Here is a 22,664-nt window from a genome sequence, read left to right on the forward strand (position 1 = left end):
GAATGTTGTAAATACAATACTTTGTTTGAGGAACATCAGGCCACAGGTGCCTATTTGTAGCAAATATTTACTGTAATATTTACCTTACTGTAAATAAAAAATACATTTATTTTCTAAAGATTTATTTATTTATGATTTTACATATGTGAATCTTAATTCACTCTCAATAACGTACTGTTGTGTGCTTCTATTTTGTCAGTAAAGATCTACACAGATGGAAACATTTCTGCAGTGTTTCCGATCCACTATGTTTTCTGGCTAGTAAATGTATAAAGTGTGTAGACACCAATGGAAAAAGAAGGGTAGCAAACTTTCGTGTACATGATTATGTGTGAATATGTGGGAGGTATATTGTGCCCATTACTTTAGATAGAAGTGACATGTGTTGAAGGCAAATGCACAGAAAAAATAATGTTTTTGCATGTGTTATAATGTTATGTGGTGATGCCATGCTGTTATTCTTATATGAAAATAATTCTTATCAGTGTCAGTTCTGTTCTTGCTTTTTATTATTCACTTCAGAAAGTGTTATTTATGGTACCCTAGAGAGCTCAAGGGCTGCAAATGATAAAACACATGCAAATAGAAAAAAACCCAACAAATTAAGAAAACATCTTCATCAGTTTGACAACACATGTGCTGCAATTGCTCGCAACACAACCAAATACAGCCAGGGTGTCAAACTCAATTCCTGGAGGGCCGGAGTTTAGAGTTGAGTTTTTTTGTATTTGGTCGAGTTGTGCATATTTGCAGCATGTTTCTGTATTTGGTTGTGTTGTGAGTATTTGCAGCGCGTGTGTTGTCAAACTGATGATATTCTCTTAATTTGCTGGTGCTTTTTCTATTTGCGTATGTTTTCTTAAGTTGCAGTGCGTTGAGCTCTCTCGGCTACCGTAGTTATTACCTCTGAAAGCACCAGATGTTATTTTGCTGATGTGTTTTCATGAATAATGCACACCTTTATACAAGTTCTAGGAATTATAGCTCAAGAAAAACGTTACCTGAAAATAAAGTGATTTAATGTGTGAAATGGGACCTGTGAGTTTTTTTTATTGTAAATATATCAATTACAAAAATATCATCTTCATTGCTTCTGCTTTTGAATAAATTCACACATGCTCTGTTAATTGTAATAGTTTGTACCATGTTAGGATCCATTTTCACTCTTGGAAATGTCATTTAGACGGGATTTCATGTCATCTTGTAGGGTTGTTCCAGAGAGAAGTGCTTAAAAATAACCTCTTCACAGGGCCTTTCAAAATGAACTGACTGACACAGGTCTGAAGATTCTTTGTGTTAGAATCAGAACTCTCTCAGAAATAAAACGCACAAAAGCTGTCACTGGGTCATAACCCTTTGAAAGGTACGTCTTTGCATCTTATTTATCCCTAAAGGATGCATATTAGTACCGTAAAGGTACATATTAATACATTGTGAATGGACACCATCCCAGTGACAGCTTTTGTACCTTTTTGTTTTGTTTTGAGAGTGTACGTCTGTGCCAGGTTTACCAAGTGTAATGTAATTTAATGCAAACATGCTGCAAACAAAATGTTGTGACAAGCCTTGATCTGTGAAATTTTACAAAAATTGTTATTATCTTTTAAAAACATTTTAAACCCATAAATTGTTTTTGTACCTGGGTATTGCTGTTGTTATACTGTAAGTCAATTTGTGCTGTTGTTTTAATAAAGATTCTTTGGTTTGCATTCTGAAAGTGGATTTAGCACAGCAAATTAATATATAAAGATTTATAATTAGGCTTGGAAAGATGTTGTAGTGCACTCTAAATAACTGTTATTTTTGAGCCCTACGCCCTGCCACCCTCTGAGACTGAAGCTTCGATAGAATTTGGAATGGAACGCACCCTCACTTAGCCTAATAGGTCACCAAGGATCTTAACGACCAGAAATTAATTTTCTTTAACAAGTCATAACATCTGTAAGGAAATTTTGTCAGGAAACTTTCCAAAACAGTGCCTGAATCGTATTTTATATAAAAAGCCCACTATTGCCCCCCAGGTGGTCGTAATAGAGACAGGTTATTCCTCAGGAGGACACATTTTATATCTGTCAGCTAGCAGGGATATTTTATGATTGGTATTCCAAAGCAATATAAGTTATTGCTACTATATGTGCAATCACATTAATATAATTTGTTCAAATTGCGCCGGATTTTTATTTTAGACACGAGCGTTTTTCTGCTGCTGCTCTGGAGTGAAACGCACGTGTGTGCGCTTTCGCATTCTTCTCCCACACAGATGGGCTCAGGACGCGTTGAGTCCACTGACCTCCGATCTGTGATGTTTGGAAGCTTGATGCTGGCCCGAGTCCCGGATATGTGAGTGAATCACTGGACTAGAATAAAGACACTGAAGAGAGCAAAGCCTCGCTTCTCTAAACCCGCCTGCCCTTCCCGGGAGCTCCCATTTCCCCAAGTCCTTCCAAACTCCCACCGCAACCCGCAGCTCTCCGCCGGCTTCAGGTCCACATCTACATCCGCACTCATTCCCGTCATGAATTCCCTGTGGACATATTTGCTTATGTTCAATCTTCGGCTTTTGTTACCGATCGCATTGAAAGTGGATTCAAACTATCACACGGGTCCGGGAGAAAGTGATGAAGTTGACTACAAGGACCCGTGCAAAGCTGGTAATATATACCACACACAGTGTTTCTAAACTTTATAATCAAGAGTTTCTTTTTGTTGTTGATGTTATTTAGTTTAGTTTAATATTGCATTGTGTTATTTATTTAGCTTTGCTTTGGTTAATTTGTGATGTTTTGCTGAATGTTTTCTTTTGATTAAAGTCGTTTTGCTTTGGTTAAAGTTGTTATATTTGTTTTATGTTTAGTTTTGGTTAACATTTTGTTTTATGTTTTGTTACGTTTTGTTATGTTTTGTTAGCCTTACACTGTTTTGTGTTATTTCGTTGTGTGTTGTTGTGCTATGTTGTTTGTGTGGCTTTGTTGACAGCATGAGATCTAGGACAAGTGAATGGGATCCTGGTGATTCGGCACCTCCCCCTATCCCAACTCAGAAATCTGCATCCTCAGGCAGAGCGTGTAGAACTAACCTAATTTACAGCACTAAATGTACTTTACAAGCTTGAGTTACCTAACCAAGTTTTGATGGTCTGTAGAAGTTTCAACTATGTCTCACAAAAAGCAGAGGGCAAATCTTTGTTACAGCAGTGGACAGCTGGCAACTGAATAGACAGCCAATTAAATGCTGGACTAAATTTAATATTTCACATGTCCCCGTGTTCAAACAGCACTTTGCAAATTGAAACAAAAAGTTTTAATGCTTTCACAAGAAAAATAATCATAAACACTAATTTTGTTATATATGTTTTATTATATATGCTATTATTTTCTTTATTTCTTGAGTGGAAAATGTATGATTACATTTTAACTTTGCTAATTAATTCAGCACATTTTCCACCTGCTTAGAGGCAACGTTACTGAGCTAGTGACGAAGCATATGTGATTTTCACCTGCTGACAAACTCATTAACCTGTAATATTAAATAGATTTTGAGTGCTCACCAAGAAATATTTATAATGCACCCAATTTAATTGTTCAAAGCACAGAAGTACAATTTTAAAAATAATAATAAAAATCAGTTGGAAGGGATTTGAGTGTACATTCAGCGTTTCGGATGATTGTTCATTACCCTCACAGCATGAAGTGGACTTTAGGTCACTGAAACCTGTCAGGAATTTGGTTTGGCCCAACCAGTATTAAACTGTGACAGTTAATTTGATGCTAACAAAGAGAAGTATTGACACAAAAGAGAACAGCAGATTTTTAATCTGAAGGCCTTTGTTTGCATCCTTTTTGCAAAAGCTTTCAGAAAGGAAATTGTTTGGATTGAGAATGCAGTGATTGTGAAAGGTTAAATGTCTTTAAAGCTTTACAGTGTGGGCTCAATAGTATGAACCCTCCCTAGATTACACTACACACTGAATTAGTAGCATAATAAATCTGTTGTTGAAAATGAATATTTATTTAACCTTTTCTGTTGATTTAAATATCTGATTTCTGATTAATTATGATTAACCACTCAATATTATTGGATGAATTATGTGCTATGGGATTTTCAAGTACAGTAAATAGATGGTTAGCCTCTTATTTAACAGGGAGAGTACAGAAAGTAAAATTGTGAATGGTGGAGTTCCACAGGGTAGTGTACAAGGCCCTCTTTTTATTATATACAAATGATATTCATGCTGTATGTGAGTGTAAAATGTTATTATATGCTAATGATTCTGCTCTATTAGTTTCAGATAAGGAGACTAGTAAAATTCAGGAGAAGTTAGGTCTGAAAATAAGCTTTTAATAGATCTTGGCAAAACAAAATATATTCTTTTTGGATAAAATCAATGATCTCAGTTGTGTTCAGGATAATAATTTAAGTGGAGTGATTATGGCATGGAAAGTTTAGGCAAAGATAATGCTAGGATTACATTTCTAGGATTACATTTCTAGTACTTGTTACAGGCCTAGTACAATGACATTTTGAGTATGCATGAAGTTCTTAGATGACCGATTTATCTAGTGTGTGGATGGCAAAGGTACAAAAATCACAAAATAAATGGATGAAAATAGTCTTAAGGCTTCATTGTGGATAATAGCCATTTTTGGCAGCTCGGATGGTTACCAACTGAAAGAAGAGTAGCATTCCTGAAATTAAAAATGGTACATAAAATAATTAATAATAGAGCCTCAGTATATTTTACTTCATATTTTTCACTGGTCAATTTAAGACGTGGATTTTATGCTAGAAAGTGTAATGGATCTTAATCTATGTAGGTGTAGGACTTTGTATGTTCAGAGGTCATTTGCATATACAGGTGTACAGGAGTGGAATAAGTTGCCATTGGACATTAAGGTTTTAACGAATACTGTCGGTTTTAGTACAAGAGTGAAGAGACTGTTTTTAGATAATCTTAATAGAACTGATTTGCAGTTTGGTTGTGTGTGTATAATTGTAAAGTATTTTATTTTGTATGAATTGGTTGTATGGGTACTAGTGTGGAGATATATGCCAACAAAACCATAGTCATGAGAATGATTTTCTAAAATCAAGGACCACAATGGAAATAAGTTCATGCAACTTTATTGTGTCATCCTTGACAAATGTGTTGCTACTTTTGATGTAAAATAAACTCAACCTCACTTGTGATTGTAAAATGATTTCTCATTAGTCATATTGATCTTCTTTTATACGGGGAACATATTTTGGGGAGGCTCTACCTGAGATGTTCTGTCAATGTATTGACTGTCATCTCAATACGGGTGAAGTTTTGATGGCTTTTATTGGCTCTGCGCTTTCAGTTTTGAGCAGAACAGCAGTGACGATGCTAATAGTGACACATGGCCATTAATCTGTCAAGCTGTTTAGACTGCAGGTTAAATTTAACCCTTAATTGGGAACTGCATCACCTCAAAATTGGTATGCTGTGACTTGTTTCTTTATTCTTTTGACACATAGAGAACAGTGTGACTGTAAGGCGTGAACATGTCTTTATGTTCATAGATTTGTCAGCTTTGTTTGAAAACCTCAAAGGAGGCATCAGCATGCTTATTTATGGGGTATTGTGTTGTTAGGTTTGTTTAGCAAATGTTTCAAGCTTAAGATGTCCTGCCAGGCTAAAATAATAAGTGTTCCCTGCTGCCGCAGGGTAAATAAAACAATGAATTCTGCTGCTAGATCACAAATCCCAGACATGTGAATGTTCACAGCCAAGCAGAGTTATGTCTTTACAGAATGTAAAGGATGAAAATAATCAGAAGACCCCATGATATCAAAAAAGGATTTATTGCTTTTAGTTCTTATTAGTTCTCTGAAAAGTTGACAAAATTAACATTAAAAAAAATGTATTGTACAAAATGATTCTTGTTTGTATAATAAAATATTCTTGAGAAAAAAAAAATTATTAGCCCTTCGATATACCCAATGTTCTCCTCCTGTCAAAAAATGTGAAAGTCTTAATTTCTCCTTTCGCTTTTGGAAAATTAATATACAAATACATTGGTTTGAAGACTTAAATATTAAAGCTCTAGCGAATCTAAAGGATTATAGACCAAACAAACAAGACAATTAACACAGAAGTTGTAGGTTTTATCGCAAAGGGGATATGAGAGAGTTACTACAATCACAAACTTGAGCAAAGCACATAACTTTTGGTCAACGGACCATCCATGCAATTGCTGCGCTGTAAATCCCAGGAAAATGGAAAGTGTTTGCTGAAAGAGAGCTAATAAGTTCTTAGAAAAGGTAAGACATAGAATAATTAGAGTGCATTTACAGTTGTAAAGTGCTTCTCAAACACCTGTGCCATATAATGAATGGCTTCTGCCTGAATTGCATAGTGTTCATTAGAATAGCCCTAGAGCAAAGTCACTGTAGTCTTTTTTCGGATGTTGTTGCTGGCATGTGGTTCCTTTTCAGCATCTCATCACATCCTGATTGGCCTGTATGGGAGCGAATCCATTAAAAGTCAGCGTTGAGACTGGCATACAAGTTGCAGCTGTGACTTCAGAGCGCTATTGTGACTTTAACCTTACAACCCCCAGATTTAGTTTCTGGGGACCTGTTCACAGCTACATTAAGCTGGGCTGAATGCTTCTCATGGTGAGGTTTTTCCCTCATCAGTCTCAGAGGGTTGCATGCCGCTTGAGAAATTCACCTGGTGATGTGTTCTCACTCTCTGTTTTAGCTGCTTTTCTGGGCGACATTGCCTTAGATGAGGAGGACTTGCGCTTACTTAAAGCCAACTTAATGGATGCTACAGAGAATGACTCTTCTAACTTCTCTATACCTGATTCAGGTGAGTATGGTTATAAAGCACAGACTGCTGCTTCTATGCGATGATATTCAGTGCTGGGTAGTAACTGATGACATCATTTGTATACAGTAATTAGATCATTTTAAAGTGATATTTAACACCATATTTGCATGATCACAGTTCTCAGATGGTCACATAAGATTTCAGGTAAACAAAATATTTCATAATTTTTGGTGTTCATATGTTTTATTTAGATTTTTCTTCTTTTAAAATGATTTATTTGAATGTTACATTGTTATTATTTAGTTCATTATTAACTTTTTGCCAACTCACACACTCCCTACACTTCCTACACAAACCCCATTAATGTAATGTTCAATACACTGTTGTTGAAAACAATGGAATATTTTCTTTCAATTTTTATTTTTAGATCAGTATGGTACAAAATAATCCTGTTCCAATCTATGTGATATTAAAATCTATGAGTTCGGTCAAAAGTAATCTAAAAGTTATCCCAAAAATAATCAGATTATATTAATGTGTAATCTAATAGAATGTTACGTAATTTACATAATGTAATTTGTAATTAAATCCACGCAGCATCGATGATTAAATACTTTAATCTGTGCAATCAGGCCATTACAAACTTTAGAAAACATTTTGAGTAAAGCAGAGAACTACATTTTGTCTGAAGTATTGTCTTTGCCCTAGCAAACAGATCCTCAGCTAATGTCAATGCAAAGGATGACCCAGTTTTGGCCAATCAAAGCCTCCTACGCAGACGGAGAGCAGCCACAGCCAGACCTGAGAGAGTTTGGCCGGATGGCATAATACCCTATATTATTAGTAGCAACTTCAGTGGTAAGTCTCCATATTTTTGTTATGTTTTGTGCTTTTTTACATGCTCTCTTAATATTCCAGTGTAGTGTATCCAACCTCACTTAACTTCACACAAAATGTTAATTTTGCCATAAGCCTGACACTAATTTGTTTTCTTAAAGTCTTAATATCCTTTGTAATTTTTCATTAGTCAGTTGGCTCAACTCAAAAGTGTTATCTAGATTTACTGATTTAAACCAAACCCCTGTAGGCAGCCAGCGAGCCATTTTCAAGCAAGCCATGCGTCACTGGGAGAAACACACGTGCGTGACCTTCATGGAAAGAAGCACAGAGGAGAGCTACATCGTCTTTACTATCAGGCCATGTGGGTAAGTTCACGTCTTGCCTGTCTCTGTGGAGAGACAACTGTTGCTCACCATTAATGTCTCTCCACACATATTGATTAGTCCAATTTCTCCCTCAGTCCCTGATGCACAGAAACACACCTCTCTGCCAGCATTCAAAAGCTCCAATCTTTTCAGCGGTTTTCTTGATCTGGTTTTCTATAGGCACCGACTGCACAAACAAGTTTTCTTCTAGAGCAAATCTGGCTCCCATGCAGATAGTGCTGCAGTGTGGTTTGTGTCTGTTTCTGGGTGATGCTTTTTTTCTGATTGCGTTCTTTCTGATTTTATTATACACTTTTTTTTCAAGTCACCATGAATTACAATTCACAACCAATTTTCAACTTTATATAGACACTTAATGCAGCCAGAACTAATGTGAATTTGCGAAATCAATGTCTTGGCTATTGGTTTATTTTAAAACATAATTTATTCCTGTAATGCAAAGCTGAATTTTCAGCATCATTACTCCAGTCTTCAGTGTCACATGATCCTTTAGAAATCATTCTAATATGCTGATTTGCTGCTCAAGAAACATTTATTATTATTATTATTATTTTGTGAAAACCGTGATTCTTTTTTTTTCAGGATTCTTTGATTTCTTCAGGATTGGCATTTATTAGAAATATAAATCTTTTGTAAAGTTATAAATATCTTTCCCATCACTTTTGATCAATTTAATGCAGTGGTTTTATTTTTTACTGACCCCAAACTTTTGAACCATAAGTGAGCACTCAGAACATCTTAGCAACCATGTAGCAACAAACTGGCATTCATCTACAGCAAATTATGTGTAAGCAAGCACCATTCTTCTAGTTTTCTAGTAGTTTTGTTAAATATTTTTTTTTAATCAAATGGTTTACCACCTAGGCTTTTTTAGCATTGAATGAATGATTGACTGTGAGTGTACTGTATGTGTGGCTATTAGTAAAAAGAAGGACCTTGCTGAAGTTTTCATGGCTCTGACAGCCGCGTCACTACACCACAGTTCCCCAAACAGTAGTCCTTGTGCTGCCTGTGACAAAAACATCCTCGCTTCAGATTCAGTCAGCACAAAGCCTTATTTTCTCAGCAGAGGCAGATCCTGACCTCAAGGTCTGAATGCCTGTAGAGTTTGCTGCATTCAGCTCATCGTGTGTCTCCTTTGAATTGAGCTAAACTCTGTTGAACTTTAATAAATCAAAAGACTGAATGATGAAGGATGAACTTGATGGTTGGCCCTCAACAGAAATCGGCAAGGTAAGGGGCACAGGGACCGAAGTGACCAGTCAAACATTAATTCACCATTTATTTACCAAATGTGTCTGCAAAACAGGTCCAAAAGTGTTTTCTAACCCCAAGTTGGCTTCATTGAAGGTGCTGCTCATTTGTCGGGCGGAGAGGTGGAGGTCCCCAGGCTATATCTATCGGGAAGAACTGTGACAAGTTTGGCATCGTGGTGCATGAACTCGGACACGTCATTGGATTCTGGCACGAGCACACACGACCCGACCGGGACGAGCATGTTGACATATTTAGAGAAAACATCCAGCCTGGTACAGTAACTATCTAAACCTCTACTACAAACTACTGTAGAATGACTTATACTCCTGTATATGCTTTAGCCAGAATTGTAACTTTTACGCATTATACTATATCTAAAATCTAGGATAATTCTTAATTGCGTGGCATTTAGTAGAAGTGTGAGAAAGGCTATGTTGTACTTTATAGGTCAGGAGTACAATTTCATAAAGATGGAGCCAGATGATGTGAATTCGCTCGGGGAGGTTTACGACTTTGACAGTATCATGCATTACGCCAGAAACACCTTTTCCAGGTTTGGACTCAAGCCTTTAATGTCACTTGTACACAAGAAGATATTGTTATTGTAGAGATAATTGGATAATATATAACATACACTGAAGTAAACGGTAACACTTTACAATAAGGTGTCATTGGTTAACATTAGTTAATGTATTAACTAACATGAAGTAACAATGAACAATACATTTGTATTTGTTAATGTTAGTTAATGAAAATACAGTTATTCATTGTTTGTTCATGTTGTTCAAAGTGCTTTAACTAATGTTAACAAATGCAACTTTTGATTTTAATTATGTATGAGTAAATATTGAAATGAACATTAACTAAGATCAATAAATGCTATAGAAGTATTGTTCATGCTTAGTTCATGTTAACTAATACAGTTAACTACTGTTAACAAATGAACCTTATTTTAAAGTGTTACCAAATAAATTTGGTGTAGAAACAGTTTTCACTCAGAAAGACTGAAGGAAATAGTATGTCCTTGTAAATGTACTCCAGTAATCATTTTTATTTACAACTTAAGTAGTGTACAAATGAATACAAATTCTGCTAAATACCACTTCAATCGGATCAATCTCTAATTATGCTCTGTATGTTGACTGAAAAAATCAACCATTATTTGTTCTCCAGCATATTAAACAAAAATAAAAATACAGATATTAATTTCACTGCACTAATTATAAATGACAGAGACATCAGTGCATGTGTCTTGTTTTTAATACAAGCGTTGAGCTGATGGGACAGAGCAGGACTTGAGGACTTGGCGCTCTCACAGACTGCTGACTAACCTGTTGTTAGTGGCTTGAGGATGGAGGTTCAGCCAGCTGCTTTGAGGGGGCCTGTTGTTCAGGACACGCAGGAAGGAATTCAGACAGGGAGCCAAGGCTGAAGTGCAGATAGACTTTTTGGTAGAGTGTCCTTTGGTCAGTTCTCTTGGGTCTCACAAAGCTGCTCTGAATTGACCATATCGAAAATGTGCAGACAGTTTGGAAACAGTGAGGATAATGCTGTTGTAGTCTTAACCAGAGAGAATTTATTTTCAAGGTTGTTGTGGTCAGCTTCTGTAAAAAGTCAACATTACTCTGTATTACTATAGTCAGCGTACCCACGGTCATGAAAATGTCCTTATTTTATTTTATTTCATTGTATTATTTTAATTTATTATTTTATTTTATGGTTTATCTGTATAATGTGTTTAAGTTTTGTTTGAGCACAACATACAGTATTATATATACATACTGTATATATATATATGTATATGTATATATTTCCTTTGGATATTTGCTTTGTTAAAATTTTTCTAGTTTTCTAAACAGTTCTAACCTATTTTATGAGCTTGATATTGCTTATAAGCCAATGCTGTTCACTTTGTGATTTCTTTCCTTTGAGTTAGTTGTTAATCAGTCAAATGTAGTCACAAATTGATTTAAACGATTCACTAGCAAACGGGTCTGAATCAAAATGATTTAAAAAATACTTAAAGGTCATGCACTCTCAGAAACTATGTTCAACACTGGGGTGGTACCCTTTCAAAAGGTGCTAATATACCTTTTTTTCTCACTTCATTTGTAAATTTTCAAGTATTACAAAATGTTTCAATATTTAAAAAATACAGGTTAAATAACATTTTGATGTGACTATATATAAAGAAATGGGAACAGAATACAAATAGGAAACTAAGAAACTATCAAAATAAGAAAATATGTACCTTTAAGGTACCAATATACCATTTGGGGATATATAAGCAGATCTGGGTACATTACTTACAAATTGCAATCCATTACTGATTACAGTTTACATGAACAAGAGAAAGAAAATGTATTCCATTTTTAGAAAATTTAAAAGAGAAAAAGAAGAAATAAGGAGAATCAATAAATTACGAGTAAGATATTGCCATTGTGTGAACAATGTCTAATCATGTAATTCATAAAAATTTAACTGTCATCTGATTATGAGCATTTTAAAATGTAATATACTCTAATTACAAGTACTTAATTTTTGAAATCTGATTATGCAATCCAGCTTACATGTAATCAGTTGCTACCCAGCTCTGTAAATAAGATGTACCTTTTCACTTTTGTACCGTACAAATGACACCTTTGCACCTTTTTTTCTGAGAGTGTGGAAATTGTTTTGAGTAAAATGCATGGGGTTAATGTCATTTATACTGTACGTTCTAAGGTGCATAGTCAGAGTCTGACAGAAACTTCACATTAATTATTAGCGTAAAGGTCTGTGGGAAGCTGGCATGGTTTCTCTGTGATTGTTATTTTTAGTGTTTTGCAAAGTGGCCCCTTTCCTACCGGCCTCTAAACCAGGAATATTCACATTGTGTGGTTTTACCTTTTACATTTTGCAGTCAGGGGATCCTGGAATCAGGCCAAAACAAATAAAGCTCTTCCAGGCTTTTTGTCCTGGACAATTGCAGGGCTGTAGTGCTGTTGTTCTCTGGCATGCACGGTGGGCTCCAGGGAGTCGCAGTCCAGAGAGGCAGTGCTTTAAACTCCGCTCTGACCGCTCTTCGTCCACATGCTGAACATTCAGGGTGCTGTCGTCATGGGAAGTAGATGAGAGCAAAGAGCAATCATTCTGTCCTCCATACAGCAGAGAGAAAGACTATATGTAGTGGACAGGTGCCAGTCAAATATGATTCATATTTGATTGATGCAAGCTGGATCTCTGTCATAATCATGTACAGTGGCTCCAAAAATTAATTTGGACACCTAGGACACGTAAATATTATTAGAAATATAATATATTAGAATGATATTAGAATGATTTCTGAAGGATCATAGGACAATGAACCATTGTTAGTATCATTAACTTAAACTAAAACCATTAAAAAATTGTTGCTTAAACCAAAATAAACATAAACTGTAATAAAATTAAATATTAAAAACTTAAAATTATTTATTTCAGCTAGTTGTCAAAGAAACATTTTTTGTTTATTTTAACTTAAAGTACTAAAAGAACATAAACAAAATAAACTAAAACTAAACATACATTTAATAGAAACTATAGATAATGGAAAAGAAAATAATAAAAATGACAAACAACAAAATTACTGTCATTTTTAACTAAAATTAAAATTAAAACAGAAAATATAAAACATCTAAGTCAAAATATAAACAAAGCTAATAGCATATCAATTATATAAAAAATTAGACTGCACTGAAGACATCACGAGAATTAGTTTTAAAAATCTATTAAAATAGAAAACATTTTTAATTGCAGTACTATTTCACAATATTACTGTCTTTACTGTATTTTTGATCAAATAAATGAAGCCTTGGTGAACATAAGAGATTTACTTCAAAAACATATAAAAAAAAAATTCTAAATTCATTTTTAAATTAATCTTTGATGATGTATAGTGTCCCCACTAATCATGTACACTAGCCCCAAATATATATTTGGACACCTGAGACACTTAAAAAAATAGAAATGTCACAGTATTAAATAACAAAAATGTCAAACCAAATAGCAGAAAAATAGAAGCACTCTTTTAAAGCAAAACATTTATCATAAAGATGCTTTAATTGATAAATAAATGTAAAACAATGTAAAACTGAATTTGGATTTATGATTTTAAAAGCCATTACAAAGTGTCTCAGAAAAATTAAGTTAGTTTTAATAGAGGCTTGTGTGGCATTTCTTTGCTTGCAATGACATTTAGACAATTGTGGATTATTCGTGGGTTAAATGTCAAAATTTACTTTTTAGGTCACTGTGGTCTCATCACAAATCAATCATGTAACGCTGATTGAGTTTACTCTCTGTACACTTTCAGTGCGATACTCTGTGAGTGCTCAATATATGATTGGATTGTTTTTCAGATGCATTCTCTATACTTTAAAAGGCTTCACTCACAAATCATTTGGAGGGCTGTTGCTTTTGTGTTTGAAAATTAGGGGCATCTATCTTGATACCATGCTGCCAAAGTATGAAGTTGATGGAGTCCGACCTCCCATCGGCCAGCGGACGAGACTGAGCAAAGGGGACATCGCTCAAGCTAGAAAATTATATAAGTGCCCAAGTAAGTGGCCCTTACATCTCAGGCATCTTTGTACTTTTGTATCTTTGTAGCAGCCAATCTTCCAGCTCTTGCTTCCAAAATTTGGAGTGTTTTTGCCAGATGCATTCGTGATTGTGACATCAGTTTAATTATCCATATAAAGTGGGAGAATGAAACAGCTGTGTTATTATCCCCTGTAACAGAACATTTGTTTTTGCGGTCATCTACTTTAATGTTAGCTGGAATGAGGGTGATTTCCCACTTCAAAATAAAAGCATGATCCTTCAAACTGACCTTACCATCTGCAAAACTCCTACTGTTTTCCAATAAGAGGATCCGGTTTCCAGGTCAAGCATCTGTGAGTTTGTCTCGATGTGGTTTCGACTCTGGTTTGTGCACAGGATGTGGCGAGAGCCTTCAGGACAGCACTGGAAACTTCTCCTCCCCTGGGTTCCCTAATGGATATGCTGCATATCTTCACTGTATTTGGAGGATATCGGTCACGCCTGGGGAGAAGGTAGAAGAACTTCACACATATATGAGCTGGATGTTTTCATTACACCTTTTGCAGACAATAAAAATGAAAAGACCCCATACTTTTGAACATTAGTGTAAAACATTTTTTTTTTTTACTCCCAACTTCTCTCTCTCTTTTGTCTGTGTTTCTTTCTTTCTTAGATCCTTCTTAATTTTACTTCAGTGGATCTGTACAGAAGTCGCTTGTGCTGGTACGACCATGTGGAGATCCGTGATGGATACTGGAGAAATGCACCTTTGAAAGGTTCCTATTATTAAGATCATTTCTGCATTTTTTTTGTCTTAAATGCATGTTTATTATTTATTTGTTTGATAAATAAAAAAAATCTTCTCTTGGCTGTAAAATTATTGGAAAGAAGGACATGGAAACAATGTGTAACACAAGATTATTGAATTTTCAATCAGCCCTATCCATGTCGTTCTGGAAGAAATTTGAGCCCCATTATTCTTTGATCAGTTTGTTGCATTTGCTTCAGCCCGTTTCTGTGGAGACCAGCTACCCGAGGCCATCGTGTCCACTGACAGTCGACTGTGGATTGAATTTCGCAGCAGCAGTAATTGGGTGGGGAAAGGCTTCTCTGCTGTCTATGAAGGTATAAGTCCACTGATCATCAGCTGAGAGGCTCATCTGTTCCCCTGAACTGATGTAGAGTTATTAAGTGATGTCCTGTCCATGGTCTCAGCTATTTGTGGAGGTGAAGTGAGAAGAGACAGTGGACAGATTGAGTCACCCAATTACCCTGATGATTATCGGCCTAATAAAGTGTGCATGTGGAAGATCATCGTACCCCAGGGGTTTCATGTGGGCCTCATCTTCCAGTCATTTGAGGTAGGGTTTGTCATTGTCATGTGGTGTTCTATTACTAGCCTCAGACAGCAATGCATCAGAGTGTCTGAGACCACAGTAATATATACAAACAGGCTCCGTCTCAGGAAATACTGTCATTTGTACACCATGACTATTGTTAATATAATTAACAGTATAATGAACTTTTTCATTAATAATGAAAAAAAGAGAAATTCCACCATTTCACTTAAATGAGCTATATAGAATTACAATTCTATTCTATTCTATTTATTATATACAGCTGCATTGTATTTCCTAATTTTTAGTTTTGCACAAATTTGAATTATTTAGCTTTTTTTCTATCCAAAAGTAGATGAAAAGTCAAAATCGAAATTATTAATATAAAAGCAGTTTCTGTTACATTTTTGAGCCTTTTTGTCACTTTCCCAAAAAGAAAGTACACTTCAGCATACTTTTAAAAAGCGTACTTATTATGGAAATTAAGTACTTATAAAGAATATACTTAAGGGCAAAGTGAATGTAGTTTTTTGACAATTAATTGCACATTAATTAAAATGTATTATCGTTTAACTGGTTATTAAATGCAATTAACTGAATCTTAGAGTGCTTTTTAAGCAGGACTTAAGTACATCTTTATATATAATTTCATAATTACTTCTATTGTTTTTAAATATAGTTAAAGTGTACTTTATACCTAAATTCTGTTGTTTTTTAAACACATTTAAATGACAAATTTGTAATAAAGAAGTTGCAATTTAATGGTTATGATATATTAACGTTAAATGTAATATTGAATAACACACTAGTTAAAATTAAGAAATTTACATGTGCTTTAGTATGTTAATCAACATCAAAATAAGTGTACTTTATTTACACATGACAAAGATTATGAAGACAATTATTTAAAATGAAAGAAAGAGAGAAATGAATGTGGAAATGTCATGAAAATTTCACTGAAGAGTAGAAAACATAAATCAATTAAATGCCTGTGATTTACTGTGACTTTATCTTGTTGTCGTTTCATTACAAGTGCTTATTAGCAGTACTGACAGTGAGGCATTCTTGTGTTGTTTCTTACTGATTGTTCACAGGTAACATTTCTGTTACGATCCTTTCCTCAAGAGCTTCTCTGCTTTCACACTCAGATTGAGAAACATGACAACTGTGCGTATGACTACCTGGAACTGCGAGATGGCGATTCCGAGAACAGCCCTCTACTGGGCCGCTTCTGTGGCTACGAAAAGCCAGACAATATCAAGAGCAGCTCCAACCAGCTGTGGATGAAGTTTGTATCTGATGGTTCTGTGAACAAAGCTGGGTTTTCAGCTAATTTCTTTAAAGGTGACACTCCTTAATTGCATATTAACTGCTTTGCCTACTTTGTGACCTTCTGACCTTGAGTTTTGTTTGTAATGCAGAGATTGATGAATGCTCCAGGCCTGATAATGGTCACTGTGAGCAGCGCTGTGTCAACACCCTGGGCAGCTACCACTGTGCCTGCGACCCTGGCTATGAGCTCACCCCGGACCGCCGCAGCTGCACAGGTGATACCAAAACCTGTTCATGTTAACCAATGCACTAAATACCATGCACAACATTTATATCTACTCACATTTAAGCAGAAGTCTAAAGCTATATTATTCTTCTACACTACCAGTCAGATGTTTGAATTCACTAAGCTTTCACATTAAGATTGTTTTTTATGTTTTTGAAAGAAGTCCCTTATGCTCACCCAGGCTGCATTTATTTGATCAAAATACAGTAAAAGCTGAAATATTCAAAATAATTATTACACTCTAAAAGAACTGTTTTCTAATTTAATATATTTTAAAATGTAATTTATTCCTTTGATGACAAAGCTGAATTTTCAGCAGCATTACTTAAGTCTTCAGTGTCACATGATCCTCCAGACGTCATATTATATGCTGCTGATTATCATAAAATTGTCACAATTCGCTGGATGCACGGGCACGAGGAAACCAGGAGACGTAGAGATTTCTCAGAGCGAGAGTCTTTTAATGATTCAAATAGGCGACACAGAGCACAAGGATGACGTTCACAACAAGTAGATCCGACAACCTAAACTGAACAGACTGGGGCTTATAAACACAGGATAATGAGGGACAAAATAGACACAGCTGGAATCAAATTAACACAATTAACATGAGGAGAATCTGGGTCATGGGGAGCAAAACACACACAGACAGTCCAGAACACTGACAAAAATATTGCTGCAGGAAGTGTAAATCTATCTAGTTGTATTTATTTATCGTAATGACTAAAACAGAATGTGGGATCATGTTCTACCCCTTATTCCAAGGCCTTCCCATATGCAAATGGGAGCATGTCTGACTGGAGTGAGGTCAGCTCAGTTGAGTTGTCATATGAATGGTAGGAATGACGCAGATTAATAAGGACTGAGGAGAGGACTGCTGTTACTTTTCTGAGCAATCATAATTAATATACCTGCCGGACAACGAAACCCCACTGATTTACATTGAATGAGGGATCCAAGCCATATCTAGAAACCAGAATATTATAGAGAATTACGGCTAGGCTCTTTTGTTCCAAGCAATCAACCAAATGAATGATTTTTGATGGCAGTATTTCTCTGATAATATTACAGTTTTTATTAAAAAGCTATTATAATATATATATAATGTAGAAACTTTAATTTTCTGTCAAGCTGCTTTGCAACGATTTGCATCGTAAAATATTAATATGAATTGAATTAATATTTTGAATTTGCATTTACTTTGATATTTTTCCATTTTAATTGTTTTTATTATGTTTTTAGTACATAAAGTTAAACTAAATGAAACATGGACTATTTGCATCTTAAAGGAATTAAAGGGATAGTTCACCCAAAAAGGAAAATTCTGTCATTAATTACTCGCCCTCATGTCGTTTCAAACCCGTAAGACCTTCATTCATCTTCGGAACACACATTAAGATATTTTTGATGGAATCTGAGAGCTGCCTGACCCTGCATAGACAGCAATGCAACTGAAATGTTCCCAAGTCCAGAAACGTAAGGAGATCTGTGAAATAATCCATGTGACATCAGTGGTGCATCCGCACGAAGCTACGAGAATACTTTTTGATCAAAAGAAAAAAAATAACGACTTTATTCAACCATTCGTCTCCTCCGCGTCACCCTGTAGCGCCATTTTGGAGAATATCCGCTGAACGTAAACAGCATATGCTGTTTTTCTTTTGTGCACAAAAAGTATTCTCGTAGCTTCGTATAATTGCGCATGAACCACTGATGTCACATAGATTCTTTTACCGATCTCCTTGCTACGTTTCTGGACATGGGGACATTTCAGTTGCATTGCTGTCTATGCAGGGTCAGACAGCTCTCAGATTCCATCAAAAATATCTTAATTTGTGTTCCGAAGATGAACGAAGGTCTTACGGGTTTGAAATTACATGAGGGTGAGTAATTAATGAATACATTTTTGGGTGAACTAACCCTTTAAGTGTTTACTGATTGGTTGGCTATGATGCTTGCATTCAGTTTTCTTTAGATTTGTAACCAGCTTTGATGTTTCTGACAGTGGAAAAGATTATAGTTGCTGAAAGCTGGAAAATATCTGTCATGTTTGTCTCTTTGCTTGCTTGTTGCTCAGTCAAGCAAATATAATAATGGTTCTACCATCTGATCCCAGCAGCTGCCTGTGGTGGATTCATCTCCAAACTCAATAGCTCTTTCACTAGTCCAGGATGGCCGCAGGAATACCCACCCAACAAGAACTGTGTGTGGCAGCTCATTGCCCCGGTGCAGTACCGCATCACTCTGCTTTTCGATGTTTTTGAGATAGAGGGGAACGATGTAAGTTGACTATGTTGGAGATTTTGTGACTTGTTGCCAAAACCAAATTATCTTTTGACCGCAATGACAATGCAATGCGCAGTAAATTCATATGAAGTCTATTCATTTGTTGTTGTCTGTCTGTTCACAGGTTTGTAAATATGATTACGTTGAGGTACACAGTAGCTTGTCCACTGACGCAAAGCTTCATGGGAAATTTTGTGGCACTGAGAAACCAGAGGCGATCACATCCCAACTCAATAGTATGCGTGTTGAGTTCAAATCTGACAACACTGTGTCTAAAAGAGGCTTCAAAGCTCAGTTCTTTTCTGGTGAGCATGAGAATGACCTGTTATCATTTTCAACTTGCCGTTGAACAATATAAATAAATTTCAGACAGCCTTGACTTTTTTTCAGACAGTTTCAAAGAAAAAAATCCCGGGTTCAATACAAGTAACTACCGAAAGTAATGTCAGCCTGTCCTTCAGCTAGTAGCTAAGCTAAAAAATCACAGTCTGTGGGTGCAGAACTGTGAAGTTTCCTTTAATAGGATGCTTGAATGTTGTAGACTCTTTGTTTCACTGTTCTATATGCAGTTGGGCGTATTGTGTCCATCAACAGACTATATAATAGTGTACTTCCTCTTTTTCTCTGGCAGACATGGATGAGTGTTCTAGGGAGAATGGAGGTTGCCAGCATGAGTGTGTGAACACATATGGGAGCTACAGCTGTGAGTGTCACAGCGGCTTTGTGTTGCACAGCAATAAACACGATTGCAAAGAAGGTTTGTCTTGACGTCACATTCCCAATCATTCTAGTATTGGAAAATATTTGTATTGTGTGAAATAAACTGATTAGAAAGGCAGGGAAAATCTAAAATACAGTGGAGTTTCCTGAGGTTGTGAAGGTGTTCATTTCCTTTGTAACATACAAAATGGCTAAATTAAGCGCTTCAAAGCTCTGTATTCTTTTTGAAGTCATATAGATACTGATTCAGAGGTGAATGTTTTTGTTTAGTTATAGCTATAAGGCTGCCCTGAAAACACTTCCTTTTGCTTTTTGTAAACTCTTTAAACCTGAACTTGAAGTCACATTTACCTCTTAAAGGAATAGTTCACCCAAAAATTTGTAAATGTCGTCATTTACTCACCCACATGTTGTTCCAAACCCATAAAAACATTGGTTAATGAAAACTGGGAGGTGTCTGTCCCTCTATTGACTCTAATGTCCAGATAAATATTATGCATCCATTCCCTAATTCTGCATTCCCAACAATCATTTATGTCCCGGTTTTGTGCTTTCAGTGGGCTGCGATCAAGCCATTAGCAGTGTTTCTGGTATTATTACAAGTCCAAACTGGCCGGATAAATACCCCAGCAAGAAGGCCTGCACATGGACCCTATCCACCACCCCAGGCCACCACATTAAACTGGTGCTTGCATCATTCAGCCAGATAAAATAAATGGTTAAAGATACAGTATACTCTGGTAACCAAGGGAATGGTTAAAACCATTCCGCCAGCTCAAATTTTATTCTCTCCCATAGGCTATTGACGAGATTGACATGGAGGCTCATCAGGAGTGCGCTTACGACCACTTGGAGATATATGATGGCCCAAATGGCAGAGCGACCAGTTTTGGTCGCTTTTGTGGGAGTAAAAAGCCATCGCCTGTCATTTCCAGTGGCAATAGCATGTTCCTGCGGTTCTTCTCTGATAACTCGGTACAGAAGAGGGGTTTTAAGGCCTCTCATTCAGCAGGTATTTCTTTCTCTCAGAAGTCCTGAGGTTCTCCATAATGAACGTTTGATTTCAGTTAACAATAATCACTCATTTTCAGAGTGTGGCAGTAGTCTGAAGGCGGAGATAAAGACCAATGATCTGTATTCCCACGCTCAGTTTGGTGACAACAACTATCCCGGAGCTTCAGACTGCCAATGGGTGATCTCAGCAGAAAAGGGCTATGGGGTGGAGCTCATCTTCCACACCTTTGAGATTGAGGAGGAAGCTGACTGTGGCTATGATTACGTAGAGCTGTTTGATGGCACTGATGTCAAAGCACCCAGGCTGGGACGCTACTGTGGGTCCGGGGTAAAGCCAGAACTTAAGATCTCTGCTAAACCAACATAAGCAATCATCATGCTTAAAAATGTCTATACATTTTACAGTGCAAAGATTTATATATCTCAATAATTTGATCATTTATAGCCGCCAGAGGAGATCTACTCAGCTGGTGATGCCATTGTCATCAAATTTCACTCGGATGACACCATCAACAAGAAAGGTTTCCAGGTTCGGTACACAAGCACCAAGTTCCAGGACACCTTGCACACTAGTAAGTGAGTTCTTCATGACGGCAGAGTTTTGGAGAACATAGCAGCCAGGGGCCTCTGATACCTCCTGTGCACCTGTGCTAGTGATGCCACCCCCCCGGCAATGAAGAAAACCTAGCGGTACCAGACCCTTTCAAAAAGCTGAAGAGGGCAAGCTTGATGTAGGGATATGGCAATATAGTTTGCCCTGTTGTACTTCAAAGGATCCATTGAAACCTCTTTAGGAAATGGAAAATCTGAGTGGCAGATATTATCAGTATGAAGAGCTTTGTTGACTCCAAGCCAACAAGAAAGGATGAATTAGATACAAAATGTCCCTGATGGACTTTTGCCTCCCAGATATCTCTTCGGTTCCTCAAAGGCTAGAATCTAAAAGACTTTTAGGTGATTCTTTTATTATAAAATTAAATAATAAAATTCACAAATCATAATTCTTTATTGCCACACATCTAGGTTGGTGGTAATTGAGTTTGGCAATATCATTCAATGATAATTATAAGGATTATATCTTTTGTAAAAAGCAATTCTAGCACTATTTCTTACATGAGAGTTGTACATGATTATTCAGACTGTTAGACTTAAATTATATTGTGTACCTGATGCAATGAACTGTAAGACAAAAATGTTAATGCGACTAATAAACATCATTTGAGATGACATTGTTTTTTTTATTGCTTTTTTGACTTTGTGTATAAAATTAAGATGTATAAATTGAGCTAGGATCATCATGAGTGGTATATGAGCACACAGAACAAAATGTATCAGAAATCATGGTCTTTTGAAACTACTTGTATAATGTTTATTATGGTAATCCTGAAGCCTTGAACTATAGTTCAACGTGGGCCAAGCTGGCTAAAAACAGCTCAGTTTGTTTGTCTTCATGATTTGTTCATCTTTTCTGGTCTCCTAGTTTTGGTCAAGTTGGTCTGTTGGTTAGTTTAAAGGAGGTTTGGACACTTTTCAGCTTGTCAGGAGTCTTAACCAGGCTCAGTATAACTGCCTCAAGTGAAGTTATTGGTTTTATGGGACAATTAATACATAACAAAATATCAAGGACAAAATGTTGAACTGTGCTTCATTTTATCATTCAAATCAAATAAAATCCTTCCGCCGGAAGATATAATCCCTCACACGTAAATAACCTAACGTAAACGTGTGCTGCGCAGTGATACTTACAAAACTAGGCTAACGTCTTACCATATATTTTAACATGGCTAGAAACTATTCGTTGTTAACATTTTTGTTAAAAGTTTTTTCGATCCTTTCAAGTCGTGCAGCTTACGTCCATGGCTTATTTAAAGCCGTGCGCCACACTTCGAGTTATTCACTCTGTAATT

General features: G+C 36.2%; 1 protein-coding gene across 4 annotated transcripts; it reads left to right on the forward strand.

Annotated features, from left to right (window-relative positions):
• The first annotated feature begins 2,309 nt into the window (after nucleotides 1–2,309).
• On the forward strand, nucleotides 2,310–21,682 carry LOC107558131 (bone morphogenetic protein 1-like). 4 transcript variants are annotated; one of them, XM_016241752.1, is made up of 20 exons: nucleotides 2,310–2,651; nucleotides 6,725–6,835; nucleotides 7,505–7,654; nucleotides 7,884–8,001; nucleotides 9,373–9,551; nucleotides 9,727–9,832; nucleotides 13,734–13,858; nucleotides 14,239–14,354; nucleotides 14,516–14,618; nucleotides 14,851–14,967; nucleotides 15,058–15,203; nucleotides 16,328–16,523; nucleotides 16,601–16,726; nucleotides 18,854–19,017; nucleotides 19,148–19,328; nucleotides 19,655–19,780; nucleotides 20,301–20,428; nucleotides 20,542–20,755; nucleotides 20,835–21,085; nucleotides 21,203–21,682. In XM_016241752.1, the coding sequence occupies exons 1-20, from the start codon at nucleotides 2,516–2,518 to the stop codon at nucleotides 21,335–21,337; spliced, it is 2,928 nt and encodes a 975-aa protein (XP_016097238.1). In that variant the 5' UTR covers nucleotides 2,310–2,515; the 3' UTR covers nucleotides 21,338–21,682. The 4 variants fall into 4 exon arrangements, with proteins under 4 accessions (XP_016097238.1, XP_016097239.1, XP_016097240.1 ...); XM_016241753.1 differs by having other exon boundaries at nucleotides 18,857–19,017; XM_016241754.1 differs by lacking the exon at nucleotides 2,310–2,651 and adding an exon at nucleotides 6,197–6,639.
• Nucleotides 21,683–22,664: the final 982 nt, after the last annotated feature.

This window comes from Sinocyclocheilus grahami, unplaced genomic scaffold (assembly GCF_001515645.1).
Source record: "Sinocyclocheilus grahami isolate Dianchi unplaced genomic scaffold, SAMN03320097.WGS_v1.1 scaffold632.1, whole genome shotgun sequence".
Taxonomy (NCBI): domain Eukaryota; kingdom Metazoa; phylum Chordata; class Actinopteri; order Cypriniformes; family Cyprinidae; genus Sinocyclocheilus; species Sinocyclocheilus grahami.